This window comes from Narcine bancroftii, chromosome 4 (assembly GCF_036971445.1).
Source record: "Narcine bancroftii isolate sNarBan1 chromosome 4, sNarBan1.hap1, whole genome shotgun sequence".
Taxonomy (NCBI): Eukaryota; Metazoa; Chordata; class Chondrichthyes; order Torpediniformes; family Narcinidae; genus Narcine; species Narcine bancroftii.
Window position 1 is genome coordinate 316,555,828 of NC_091472.1, and position 14,313 is coordinate 316,570,140.

Below are 14,313 nucleotides of genomic sequence, written 5' to 3' on the forward strand. Positions count from 1 at the left end.
ATGCTGTACAACACTGACTCTTGTGTGTCCAGGGATAGAATAGGAACCGCGGTGCCTCGGGTTGAAATTCTAGCACCAGCATGACCAGAAATGGACAATTCGGCCCGTGTTGTAAATGCAAACTGAAGCTTACCGATCATTGGGACTTTGTTTTTCTTCTCTGCGCCCATGTAGACCGTGTTGTTGTCCAAATCATCCAGCATTTGTAAAGCCTCCATTTCACTGAGGCTTGTTTCCTGGGAAACAGAGTAAAAGAAAGTTTGAAATGTGAATCAATAAAACCAATACGATCCAGATGTCTTACATCACAGCCTGCTTTGGGACACAGAATGTGGCCAACTTACCAAGTCCATCACAGGCACCAATTACTTATCCATTACAGACATCTATGTGAGGCATTGCCTCAAGAAGGCAGCCAACATCATAAAGGACCCCAATCTCTTCTCACTGCGACCTTCAGATATTTTGAGGTTCAAATTTTCAGGTTCAAGGGCAGATTTGTTTCCTACAGCTCTCAAGTTCCTGACTCTCCCTGAACTACCCACCTTCTCCATGACCACCAAAAGATCTGGGGTGAAACATGAAAGCTGCAGAATTAAGAAAGAGCTCAGGCCCGAAACATCTTTACCTCCTATGAACATTAGAGACCAGCTGAAGTCCTCCAGCATTTCTATACTTTCACACCAAAAGATCTGTCTAGTGAATGAAATGTCACTTTATTTCTTGCACTAAGTGCCACTGTGAATATGTATTTTTCCATTTTATTTTCAGTCTTTGCACAGGGGGAAATTGGATAGCGTAGCAGTTAGCGCAATGCCATTACTGCTCAAGCGACCCGGGTTCGAATCTGGCATTGTCTATAAGTAGTTTGTACATTCTCTCTTTCCTCGTGGTGTTCCGGTTTCCGCATGGTGATCCGGTTTCTTCGCGGTGATCCGGTTTCCTCGCGGTGATCTGGTTTCCTTGTGGTGTTCCGGTTTCCTCACAGTGATCAGGTTTCCTCGCGGTGTTCCGGTTTCCTCGTGGTGATCCGGTTTCCGTGTGGTGTTCCGGTTTCCACGTGGTGTTCCGGTTTCCGCGTGATGATCCGGTTTCCTCACGGTGATCCAGTTTCCTCGCGGTGTTCCGGTTTCCTCATGGTGATACGGTTTCCTCACGGTGATCCGGGTTCCTCGTGGTGATCCGGTTTCCTCGTGGTGTTCTGGTTTCTGCATGGTGATCCGGTTTTCTCGTGGTGATCCGGTTTCCTCACGGTGATTCGTTTCCTCGTGGTGTTCCGGTTTCCTTGTGGTGATCCGGTTTCCGCGTGGTTATCCGGTTTCCTCCCACCCTCCCAAACATACAGGGGTTGTGGTTGATTGGGATATTTGGACAGCAAGGGCTCGTGAGCCGGAAGGACTGTTGCAATGTTGTATGTCTAAATTTAAAACAAATTAAAAATAAAAATTGTGGTAATTTATACTAGTGTTGTTGGTGCATCTGTTTGGCTGCAAGTAAGAATTCCACTGTACCTGCCCAAGACTGTATGACAATAAACTCTCATCTCAGATAACATTAACAGCAGACACCTTATTCAGTGGTTTGGACGAGACTCGTGGTAAATTTGTGAAAAAAAGAGGGTGAATGATACGCCTCAAGCACCTAATTCTTTCCAACTGCTATCAGGCTCTTCATCCCGTAGGATGTGATGGTTCCTTTCAGTCAGCTTGTGGGGTTTGATATGTGTGTCCTGGAGTGGGTGTACAGGCCGATCCTTGACAGGCTCTGCTTGCCACATACTTGCCTGGAGGAGCAGAAGGTCTGTTCTGGTGCTTCCGGTGCCTTTCCTCTGTTGCCCCTTTGAGCTTTTTCTCAGCAGCGTCCACACCTTTTGTGATGGCGTCCCTCCACTGCAAGCGATCTTGAGCCAGATCCTCCCATGTTGATGGGGCAATGTCAGCTTTCTTGAGGTTCCTGTGCAGAACATCCTTGCACCAGAGTCACTGTCCTCCTCATTTTCAGGTACCACTCGACAGTTGGCCGTACAAAATGTCCTTGGGCAGTCTTCATCAGGCATTCAGACAGCATGTCCTGCCCAGCGTGGTTGGGCTGACATCACCAAGGTTAAAACTGCTGGCATTCCAGCTTGAGAAAGGATCTTGGTATTGGAGACCTTGTCTCGCCAGGTGATCTGCAGTTGGTCAAGCTAAAGTAAGTGACTTTGATATGGGCACCACAACTCACACCCATATAGCAAAGCTAAAATGACGACGGCCATGTACGCCTTGTACTTGGTGGCCAACCTGATGTCTGTGACCAATCCCGATCGTTCAGCCGACCAAAGGCAAAGCAGGCCTTTCTGGTTCTTGACTCAATCTCTACATCTAGAGAAGCTGAGGAGGTTATTGCGCTGCCCAGGTAGCAAAGCTTGTTGGCAGCATTAGGACAAGTGTCATAAATGAGGACAGTTGATTCTTCGTAACTTGACCAGGGGCCGGTGGGTCCAAAACCTCCATCTTCTTTAGGCTGATTGTCAATCCATATCCTGCAACCAGTGCAGTCATCCAGCAAACTGTAGTTCATTCACCACAATGTCCTTGACTTTTATCTTTGCTCTCAGTCTTGCGAGGTTGAGGAGCCCGCCATCAACCCCCGTTTGTAGAAAGACCCCTAAATTTAGGCTCTTAAACCTCCCCTGGTTACACATGTCATGGACTTGCTCTGACACAACAATAGATTGCCTGAACCATTGTAATGCCACTTTGTCCTCTTGCATTATAACTGGGAATAATTATGATCTATATTTTTCTTTTACTATCTCTTTTTAGACCATAAGACAGAGGAGCAGAAATAGGCCATTTAGCCCATCGAGTTTGCCCCATAATAAGCTGATCCATTTTCCCCACTCAGCCTCAATGCCTGACCTTCTCCTCATAAACTTTGATGCCCTGGCTAATCAAGAACCTATCAACCTCTGCCTTAAAGACACCCAATGACCCGTCCTCCACAACTGCCCGTGGCAACACATTCCACAGATTCGTCACCCCCTGGCTGAAGAAATTCCTCTGCATCTCTGTAATAAGCGGACACCCTTCAATCTTGCCCTCTTGTCCGAGACTCTCCCACCATGGGAAACAACCTTTCTACATCTACTCTATCCACGTCTTTCAGCATTTGAAAAATTTAAATGAGATCCCTCTTATTCTCCTAAATTCCTAGGTGGACAGGCCAAGAGCACTCAAACACTCTTCATATGATAACCCTTTCATTCCAGGAATCATCCTTGTGAACCTCCTCTGAACCTTCTCCAATGTCAACACATCCTTTCTTAAATGTAGAGCCCAAAACTGCTCACGATACACTACGTGCGTACAAGGTAATGATTACTTTTGTAATTGTTTTTGTTTACCAAGTACCTATTCAGCTGCATCACGTAAGAATTTCAGTCCACATGTACATCGTAGAACGTTTATGGCAATAAATGAATTATTAATTATAGTTATTAGAAACAATTAGATGGGCTTCATTTACTCTTACATGAACTTAGGAGACATTACAGAGGTTTACAATCTTGCCAACCTTGTCTTTCTTTCTTTCAGAACACACTGATCCCAATTCTGACCATCTGGCCTTTAACCAACTCCACCTATTAGATGTTGGCTTGCCCAATAGCAGTTACTTCCAATCAACTCTCTCCAGCTACTGCCTAGTACTGATGTCATTTGCCTGTCCATAATTTAGCATTTTCCTGAGATCTGGTCTTGACCTTATCTGCAGACCATCTGAAAAACTGAAGGAGCAACGATCGCTGTTCCAAAATGCCCTTCCATTAAAACTCTGATGTGTTTGCAAAGGGCATATATAAATGGTGCCAAATGATGTTTCTGATGGAAGGAGACGGATGTAAAACTTTGCTGGGCATTTCCAACATTTTCTGCTTTTATTCCTGTCTCAGGATCTGCAGTTTTTTGTTGATTCTCACTGAATTTGGCTCAGTTCCACCATCATTTGGAAAGGTGCCTTGAGAAAACAATTTTCACACCAGCATTCATTTTCCAGAGGAACATTGCCTCTTAGACAATCCATTGGGGAATCTAGACCAGGGTGAATAAATCAGGTTCATTCATATCTGAGGATGCATCATGTCATCTATTTCATTGTAAACATTCTCATTTTGGAGAACTTGAAGTTCTCTTAGATTAAGGACAAAGATCCTTCAAATAGCGTGGAAGACTCTACCTGTGGATGGAATTCTCTCACAGCCAGATTTATCAGGCTTGCTGTTGATCCATCCTGCACATGTTACCCATCACTCCCCGCCCACCTTGCATACCTCGCTGTTTGACTGAAGCACCAAGAGGATTTTTAGGCTCTTCATGTGCACACTACGATCCAGGAGTTCGATGGCTTTATCCAAATCGTCCTGTGTGGTCAGAGGGATCACTAACTGCAGATTAGATTAGAAAGAAACAGTGAGCAAACTGATTCATAGATAAACAATTATATAATGAGATATAACCTTCTTGAGAGATAACCTCACTTCATCGGACATTACATGATCATTGTTCATCAATGCTACCTTACCTTTCTTTTCCTGACCACTGGTAGCCTGTTCAACTATCTAGGACACCACATTACATTCAAGATCAAGGACAATTAAGGTATGACATCCATCAAAAGGTCCACCCCTTCACACCTTCTGCTTTTCTCACCTGTTTGCAAACCTGAAGCTCTGAGGTTTCACATTCCAACTAGTGTTGCTGCACTGACAGAACAGAGACCAGCGATCAATTCTGGACCACATTTCAGAAATAAATGCAGGAAAGAAAATAAATCTTAGGTGACCTGAACTCTTGGGTGGTGAAGAAGACAAATGCAATGCTGGAATTCATTTCAAGGGGAACAGAATAGAAGAGCAGGGATGTGATGCTAAGACTTACAAGGTAGTGGTGAGACCTCACTTGGAGGATTGTGAGCAGTTTTGGGCTCCTCATTTAAGAAAGGATGTACTAATGTTGGAGAGGATTCAGAACAGGTTCACAAGGATGATTCTGGGAAGGAAAGGGATATCATATGAGGAGCTGTTGGCCTGTACTTGTTGGAATTTAGGAAAATGAGGGAGAAATAACATTAAAACATTTTGAATGTTGAAAGTCGTGAACAGAGTAAATGTAGAAAGTGTGGTCGTACGCCATTAGGCAGGCAAACCGGCCCCGCTTGTCACGCGCGTGGCAGGGCAGCTGGCCAAAATGGCACCGTTGGGGGTTTCCTCCCGACCTCGGCACCGGGCTCAGAAGCCTGCGCTGGGGGACCCACATGACGCCCTGGTGACGTCAGGGCCCCCCAGCAAGGTTCTCAGCCAGGTCCGGGCTGGGAGTATATGACCAGCCAGGCAGCCTGCAATAAATCAGTTTTGCTCACTGAAATCAACCCGTCTGGTTGTGCAATCCTTCAGTTAGCAGCGTAGCCGCCGCTATAATTGGTGACCCCGGCAGATTCAAACGTCTTTGAACCCGACATGAACGACCCTTCGATCAATGCTATAGCCATCAAGCTTCCTGACTTCGGGTTCAGGAGCCGGAGACCTGGTTCAGCCACGCAGATGCTCAGTTTCACCTCCGCCAGATTTCATTGGATTCGACCAAGTTTTACCATGTGATCGCTGCCCTGGACCAGGCTACCGGCAAACGAGTGCTGCACCTCATTCAGCACCCAGCCGCGGAAGATAAGTACAGGACCATCAAGCGGGTGCTCACTGGCTCCCTCGGCCTCTCCAGGTGCCAGCGTGCTGCTCGAATGCTGCACCTCGACGCCTTGGGGGACTGAACTCCAATCGAGTTGATGGATGAGATGCTCACACTCATGGGTGATCACACCAACTGCCCACTTGTCGAGCGCATCTTCCTCAACCATCTCGCTGAAGACATCCGGCCGTTACTGTCCCAGGAGAGCTTCGTCGACCTTAGGAAGGTCGCTCAAAAGGCTCAGGAGCTATGGCTCGAATGATTCCTGGAGGGCTCAGCAGTCCAGCAGGTTACGAGTCACGGGCATGACCACCCTAAGCCCTCCTCTAGCACTGCGGTGGAACACCTGGCCCCTGCAGGGGCCTCAAAGAGCATGGTCAGAAGCAAGTCATCCACTTCAGGCCTCTGCTTCTTCCACCAGCGCTGGGGAGCCAAGGCTTGGAAGTGTCGTCAGCCCTGCTTGTTCCAGGGAAACGAGGAGGCCGGCCGCTGTTAATGGCTGCGGTGGCTGGCCAAGAACACAACCTTCTCTACCTGTGGGATTCAGTCAGCGGCCGACGCTTCGTCATCGACACTGGGGCCCAGATCAGCGTCAACCCGGCCACACCCATCAAGTCCCGGAACCGGCCTCGAGGACCTCCCCTCCATGCAACCAATTCGACAGAGATCCGAATGTATGGAGACAAGACCGTCCATTTCCAGATCGGCCAATGGAAGTTCTCGTGGAGGTTCACCGTTTCATCCCTTCCAACCGCCATCCTGGGTGTCGACTTCCTCCTCACCCACGGACTCCTGGTCGACATTCGAGGTAGGTGACTGGTAGATGCCCGTACCTTCCAATCCGTTCACCTCAAAGCCTCCCGCACAGAGCAGCCACAGATGGCCACAGTCAGCACGCCCAAGGACGAGTTTCAGCGTATCCTGGATGAGTTCCCGTCCCTCCTCAAGCCGCAGTTCTCCACTGCCTCACCACCCAAGGCCCACTGGTCCACGCCAAGGCACGCCAGCTCCTGCCAGATAAGCTCCAGATAGCAAAGGAAGAGTTCTCGCATCTGCAGGAGCTGGGGATCTTTCGACGCTCCAACAGTCCTTGGGCCTCAACACTTCACCTGGTCCCGAAAGCCTCCAGCAGCTGGCGCCCCTGCGGAGATTATCAACGGCTTAATGATGATCCAGTACCTGACCGTTACTCGATCCCTCACATCCAGGACTTTACGGCCAACCTGCATGGCGCGAGGGTATTCTCCAAGGTCAACCAGGTGCTTGGGTATCACCAAATCCCGATGCACCCCAAGGACATACTCAAATCGGCCATCATTAGCCCCTTTGGATTGTTCAAGTTCCTACGCATGCCGTTTGGGCTCAAGAACGCCGCCCAGACCTTCCAGCACCTTATGGACACAGTGGGCAGGGATTTGAATTTCGCATTCATTTACCTGGACGACATCCTTGTCGCCTGCAGAGACCGGGCACAACACAAGTCTCACCTGTGCACCCTCTTCTCCCGACTGGCCGACTTCGGCCTAATGATCAATCCAGCCAAGTGCCAGTTTGGGAAAGAGTCCAGGCAGTTCCTGGGCCATACCATCACAGCCGAAGGAGCCACACCTGCCGCTACGAAGGTCGCTGCAATCAGGGAGTTCCCACGCCCGGACAACCTCAAGGGGCTACAGGAGTTCGTGAGTATGGTCAATTTCTATAACTGCTTCATTCCAGGCGCTGAGCACATCATGCAGCCGCTCTTTGCCCTCATTGCGACCAAAGACAAGACACTTGCCTGGACTCCAGAGGCCAGCAGGGCATTCGAAGCCATGAAAGATGCCCTCGCGAAGGCTACCCTGCTCATCCACCCATACACTGACCTGCATATGGCGCTCTCCGTCGATGCCTCTGCCACAGCCATCAGCACCGTCCTGGAACAGCAGGTGAACGGATAGTGGAAACTACTGGCATTCTTTAGCCGGCTTCTTCGCCCACCATTGCGCAAGTATAGTGCTTTCGATTGTGAGTTGCTGGGCATGTACCTGGCGGTGCGTCATTTCCGCTATTTCTTGGAGGGGAGGCCTTTCACCATTTTTAACGACCACAAACCCTTCACTCAGACACTATGGCAAGAGATCACACCGATATTTGGCACAAGGTGGGGAAAGACAACATGGTCGCCGACGCACTCTCACGACCGGCCATTTGCGCGCTGACAACCGGCCTCAACTTCAACCAGCTCACCTGGGACCAGAAGTCCGATGAGGAGACATGGGCCTTCAGGATTGCGGTTCCAGGACCTTCCGACTCCTCACGGTGAGGGCACCGTCCTGTGCGATGTCTCCATGGGCACCCCGCAACCAGTGGTTCCCCAGCAGTGGCGCAGGCAAGTCTTCCACCATATCACAGGTCCACGGTCCGAATGGTGGTAGAACGTTTCATCTGGCACGGGCTTCGGAAGCAGATTGCGGACTGGGCCAAAACCTGCACCCATTGCCAGCTTTCCAAGGTACACAGGCACACCAGAGCGCCCGTACAAGATTTCGAACACATCCGGGAACAGTTCAGCCACATACATGTGGATATCGTTGGACCCTTAACCGTTTCCCGAGATAACCCTTACCTTTTCACAGTGATAGACCGCACCACTCGTTGGCCCGAGGCGATCCCAAGGCCAGATACCTCCACGGACTCCTGCTCCTGAGCACTTTTGAACGGTTGGGTTGCCCAGTTCGGCACCCAGAACCACTTGACCAGTGATCGGGGTGCCCAGTTAACCTCTGCGCTCTGGGCACAGCTTGCCAACAGGCTGGGGATTGAGCTACATCACACCATGGCCTATCACCCACAGGCCAATGGGCTAGTTGAGCGATTGCACTGCCACCTTAAGTCGGCAGTTATGGTCTGCCTCACCGGCCCTGACTGGGTGGATGAGCTGCCTTGGGTGCTCCTGGGCATCCGCTTGACACCCAAAGAAGACCTACAGGCATCATCAGCTGAGTTGGTCTACGGTGCACCATTAGCCCTACCTGGTGAGTTCGTCAACGCACCTCACAACCCCCAGCAGTCACTGCACGGTCTACTTCCCCACCTTTGGGCCCAGTTGAACTGCTTCACACCCCCACCACCACCCAGACACGGCACATGGGCCTCTTACATCCCCATCGAGCTGTACTCTGCAGAGTACGTTTTTATCAGGTGGGGCCCGTCCACAGCACCTCTACAAAGACTATATGAAGAGCCGTACAAAGTCATCCAGCATTCAGGATCCACTTTCACACTGGACATCAGTGGTAAGAGGGAACTGTTTACGGTGGACAGGTTAAAGCCAGCCCACCTCGACCCCACCGAACCAGTAGTTGTGCCCCAACCCAAGAAGCGAGGCCGCCTGTCAAAAAAGGACATTGGCGCCGGTTCTGGGCGGGGGGGGGGGGGGGGGTTGCTGTGTGGCAGTACCCCATTAGGCAGGCGAACCGGCCCCGCTTCTCACGCATGCGGCGGGGCAGCTGGCCAAAATGGCGCTGTAGAGCGCATCGAAAGAACCAAAGACTTGTGGATCCAAACCAAGGCTTTTATTAACTAAAAGATTGGAGCATATCACAAGTAGGTCAACCAGTCCAGAATGACCTGGTCTGGCTCGGAGCAATCCTTTAAGACCCGCCAGTAGGTGTGGCTACACTCTCAGCCAGTCACAGTCATCCTACACGACCATCTGTACATAGACACATTGGTGATAGAATCTGTACTATCACAGGCGCCATCGGGGGTTTCCTCCCCACCTTGGCACCAGGCTCAGAAGTCCACACTTGAGGACCCAAGTGACGTTCCAGTTACGTCGGGGCCCCACAGCGCGGTTCTCAGCCAGGTGCGGGCTGGGAGTATAAGACCAGCCAGGCAGCCTGCAATAAATCAATTTTTGCTCACTGAACTCAACCCGTCTGGTTATGTGATCCTTCAATTAGCAGTGAAGCCGCCGCTACAAATGGTTATTTCTTATAGTGGGAGAGTCTAGGACAAGAGGACACTATCTCAGAGGATCTTTACTGGACCCAACACACTCATAGCTGTTAAAAAAAGCACATTTGCGCCTCTACTTCCTCAGGAGTTTACGGAGGTTTGGTATGACACCAGAAACCCTGGCTAATTTCTACAGATATGTGGTGGAAAGTGTGCTGACCGGCTGCATTACGGTCTGGTGTAGGGACACCAATACTCTTGAGTGTAAAGCCCTGCAAGAGATAATGGACACAGCCCAGGGCATCACAGCCAAAACCCTCCCCACCATTGAAAACATCTACAGGGAATGTAGATGTCGGAGAGCAGCAGCAATCATCAAGGATCCACACCCCCCCCCCCCAGCACACGCTCTGTTCTCGCTGCTGCCATCAGGAAAGAAGTACCGGTGCCACAGGACTCTCACCCACCAGGTTCAGGAACAGCTGCTCCCCCTCCACCATCAGACTCCTCATGACAAACTCAATCAGGGACTCATTTAAGGGCTCTGACTTGTGCACTTGATTGACTTTTTTATACTCTCTATATTGCACAATTTGTTTACATGATCAGTTTACAGTTCTTTCTTTACATGTGCACACTGTGTACAGATTATTGCACTACCAATAAGTGGTAATTCTGCCTCACCCACAGGAAAGAGGATCTCAGAGAGATTTATATGTCGTGTATGTACTCTGACAATAAATCTGAAATCTGAACAATTTCAGGATTGAAGGGCGTCCTCTGAGAACAGAGATGTGGAGGGATCTCTTCAGTCAGAGGGTGGTGAAGCTGTGGAATTTGTTGCCACAGGCAGTTGTGGAGGCCAGAGATTGATAGGTTTTTAATAGTAAAAGAATCTCAGGGTTGTATGTGATGTCCTGTATGTACTCCAACAATAAATCTGAACTTGGAATAAATTCACAAGAATATATCTGAAACAGGACTAGAGTTAAACATACAGCTGGAAATAGAAAAAACGTGTTATAATAAGGAAAATGTCAAAATAATTATGTGGGATTTTAACATGAAAGGCAATTGGAAAAGACAGGAAGGAACTGGATCTCATGAGAGTTTGTAGCCTATGGGATGGATTTTTGGAGAAGCTTTATCAATAAGCCCACCAGGAGATTGGCGGTTTTAGATTGGGTGATGTGTAATGAACAGGAGGTGATCAGGGAATTAAAGGTAGTGGAACCCTTAGGAAGTAGTGATCATAACATGACAGAGTTCAGTCTCAAATCTGAAAAGGAAAAGCGATCTCAGGTATGCCAATATTTCGATGGAACAAAGGAAATTACAGTGGGATGAGAGAGGAACTGGCCCAAATTGACTGCAAAAGTAAGGAGGTGGAGCAGAATTGGATGTTATTTCTACAAGAAATAAAGAAAGTGCAGGATAGATATATTCCAAGAAAAAAAATTAAGAATGGAAAAATGGCACAAATGTGGCCAACGAGAGAGGTTACGGCTTAAATAAAAGCAAAAGGGAGGGCAGACAAGGAAGCAAAAACTAGGGGGAAAACAGAGGACAGGAAACTTTTAAAAACTTACAGAAAGAGACAAAGAAAGTCATTAGGAAAGAAAAGATGAATTATGAAAGGAAGTTGGCAAATAACAAACAAAAAGATACGAAGAGTTTTTTTAAACATATAAAGAGTAAAAAAAAGACACAGGTAGATCTAGGACCGATTGGAAATGATGCTGGAGAAATTATAATGGGTCACAAAGAGATGGCAGAGGAACTAAACGAAGATTTTACGTCAGTCTTCACTGAGGAAGACCATAACAATATTCCTAATAGTCAGAGGTCTCATTGGAGGGTAGAAGAATGAGAGCGGAAACATTTCGAATGCTAAAAGGATTGGCCAGACTAGATGTGAATAAGATGTTTCCCTTGATGGGTGAATCCAGGATAAGGGGGCACAGTCTTAGAATTAGATGGAATCCATTTAAAACAGAGATGAGGAGAAATTTCTTTAGCCAGAGGGTCGTGGACTTGTGGAATTCATTGCCACATCCAGCTGTGGAGGCCGGATCATTGGGGGAGATTAAGGAGGAGATTGACACGCATCTAATTAGTCAGGGTTTCAAGGAATATGGGGAAAAGGCCAGAATTTGGAACTAGATGTGAGAACAGTCTAGCCCAGGGTAGATTTGCAGAGCAGACTCGATGGGCCAAATGTCCTACTTCTGTTCCTTTATCTTGTGAAGAAAGCCTAGAGATGCTGGGGTCGTGCAATACACAAAAGGGCTGGAGAAACTCAGCAGGCCATGCAACATCCATAGGAAGTAAAGGGCAACCAAAGTCTCAGTCCTAGGCCCTTTGTCAAGTTTAAACAGGTGGACTCCTAAATAAAAAGATGGGGGAAGGGAAAAGGGAGGAAGGGACAGAGGAGGAGCACAGGCAAGAGGTGGATCCAGGTAGGTGGGCAGAAGAGAAAAAAGCCAAGAAGGGATTGAGGTGAGTATTTCTCTGTGGAAAGGGAAGGGAGGGTGAGAAGAAAGAAGGGAGAGGTATAGGGAAAAAAGTATTTTAGACCAACTGCAACACCTTGTATTCCTTCTGGAACTCTCGAACCAGAAAGCATGATCATTGACCTTCAATTTCCGTTAACCGCCTCCCGAGTCTCTCTTTTTCTCTATCCCCCTCTCACCTTTCCTCCAGCATCCCACCAACTTCCCTTCTCTCTTCTATCAGTCACTCTCTCTCCCCATCACTTCTCAGCTTTATTCTCTTCTACTCTCCCACCTGAATCCATCTGTGACCTCTTACCCGTTAGCCCGTGCTCCTCATCTCGCCCCTTCCTCCCTCCTTTCCACCCCCTCCCCCCACCTTTTCATTCAGGCACCTTCCTCCCTCCTTTCCACCCCCTCCCCCCACCTTTTCATTCAGGCACCTTCCTCCCTCCTTTCCACCCCCTCCCCCCATCTTTTCATTCAGGCACCTTCCTCCCTCCTTTCCACCCCCTCCCCCCACCTTTTCATTCAGGCACCTGGCTATTTTTACTTCTGCCTGACGTTGGTTACCATTGTGAGAGATGGGAAAATTGACCTAAAATTATGAACATGGAAGAAACTAAAGTTCATCAGTAAAATGGCTGAAACCAGTTCAAACAGGATAAGTTTGGGGCTTAGGATGCAGGAAAGCAGAGTCAGCACGATTAACATAAGAATCTTCTATCCTTTGTGACAAGACCATAGGACTAAGATAAGGAATGGTAAGGTACAATAGAATGTAGGAAGTTGAGGTAGTCTGGATCAGATAAGGGTCTCCTAGCCCTGGACAGAAGTACCAAGTCATACATTTCTAATTAGCTAACCATACACAGATTTATACATATGAAATTAGCCAACCCTAGATAGAATGAGTCAACTCTGCATATCAAGAGACTGTAGCCCAGAGAATCAGGAAGGTGTGAATAAGGACAATGACATGATGGGACACCCACAGGATACCCCCTGGTCCTCCAAGTGTACTGAAACTGCACGTAGGCAGGATTGCCTAATGCCAAACCTCTCCAGCAGGAGGCAGAAGAATGTAAGGGGGAGGGTATTCCTACACTGAAATCAACTGTATAAAAGTTGGGTGAGCCCCAGTGTGTGTGTGTATTCCCAGGGTAAGGGGAAGCACCCAACTTTGCATTGTTGTAGTAATAAATGTTCTTTGTTCTCAATTTTTGTCTCGAGCAATTTCTTTAAAGGTACTTTAATTTCTAACAAATGGGGGCTCGTCCGGGATCACACTCCCTCCACTGACAGAGTACCCCGACGACGAGAGTAGGTGCACCCCGGCTGATTCAGCTGGACTCACGGGCGACGGGTGGCTGGTCAGTGGAAGAAGCGAGTGATATCCGAGAAGAGGCATTGAGAACAAACGGCGGAAGGACGCGCGCTAGAGCAGTACTGCCAGAACTCGGTAAGAGTATTTTACTTGTTCCTAAGTATGGGAATAGCGGGCAGTAGAGATGAGAGTCCTGACACAGGACGTGACCACCAGATAGCTACGTACAGCCCGCTTGGGATGATGTTATCTGAGTGGGGCACAGGAAAGACCCGCGGTAAAGACAAACTAGCGGGCAGTAGAGATGAGAGTCCTGACACAGGACGTGACCACCAGATAGCTACGTACAGCCCGCTTGGGATGATGTTATCTGAGTGGGGCACAGGAAAGACCCGCGGTAAAGACAAACTGACGACGGTCAGGTATTGTTGTAATGAATGGGTGGGATACCCGGTTAAAGGGAGCTCCGTGTACTGGCCAAAATTCGGATCCGAGGATGAATGGATGTGTGAAGTTTGAACTTATGGCTCTATCAAAACCAGCCAGACAATGTTGAGAGCAGGGAATATGCAGCCTGCTGGCTCAAGGGATCCATTGAACAGCTGGTTTTGAATGAGAAAGAATCCAGGGATAAGAGAGAGGAGGAACCTCTTGTCCCTGAATCACAGGGTTGGGATGTGTTACATTCCCTCCCTGCACCCTATGTTCCTCCTATGCCGGCTCCTATCTTTCCTTCCCCTCCTATGACCTACCCTTCTGCACCTTCCCCACCTCCCCCACCACTAGAGAAGAGAGAAGAGAGCAGGAGTGGTATGATAACTTGCTCACAAAG

The 14,313-nt window shown here is 48.7% G+C and overlaps 1 protein-coding gene across 1 annotated transcript in view; it reads right to left on the reverse strand.

Moving 5' to 3' along the window:
* map3k2 (mitogen-activated protein kinase kinase kinase 2) overlaps positions 1-14,313 on the reverse strand; it is a 90,676-nt gene that overhangs the window by 54,796 nt on the left and 21,567 nt on the right. The window contains exons 5-6 of the mRNA XM_069936031.1: positions 4,313-4,426; positions 134-236 (exon numbers count right to left, since the gene is read on the reverse strand). Of these exons, the coding sequence (XP_069792132.1) occupies positions 134-236; positions 4,313-4,426 (217 nt within the window). The remainder of the gene's footprint in view (positions 1-133; positions 237-4,312; positions 4,427-14,313) is intronic.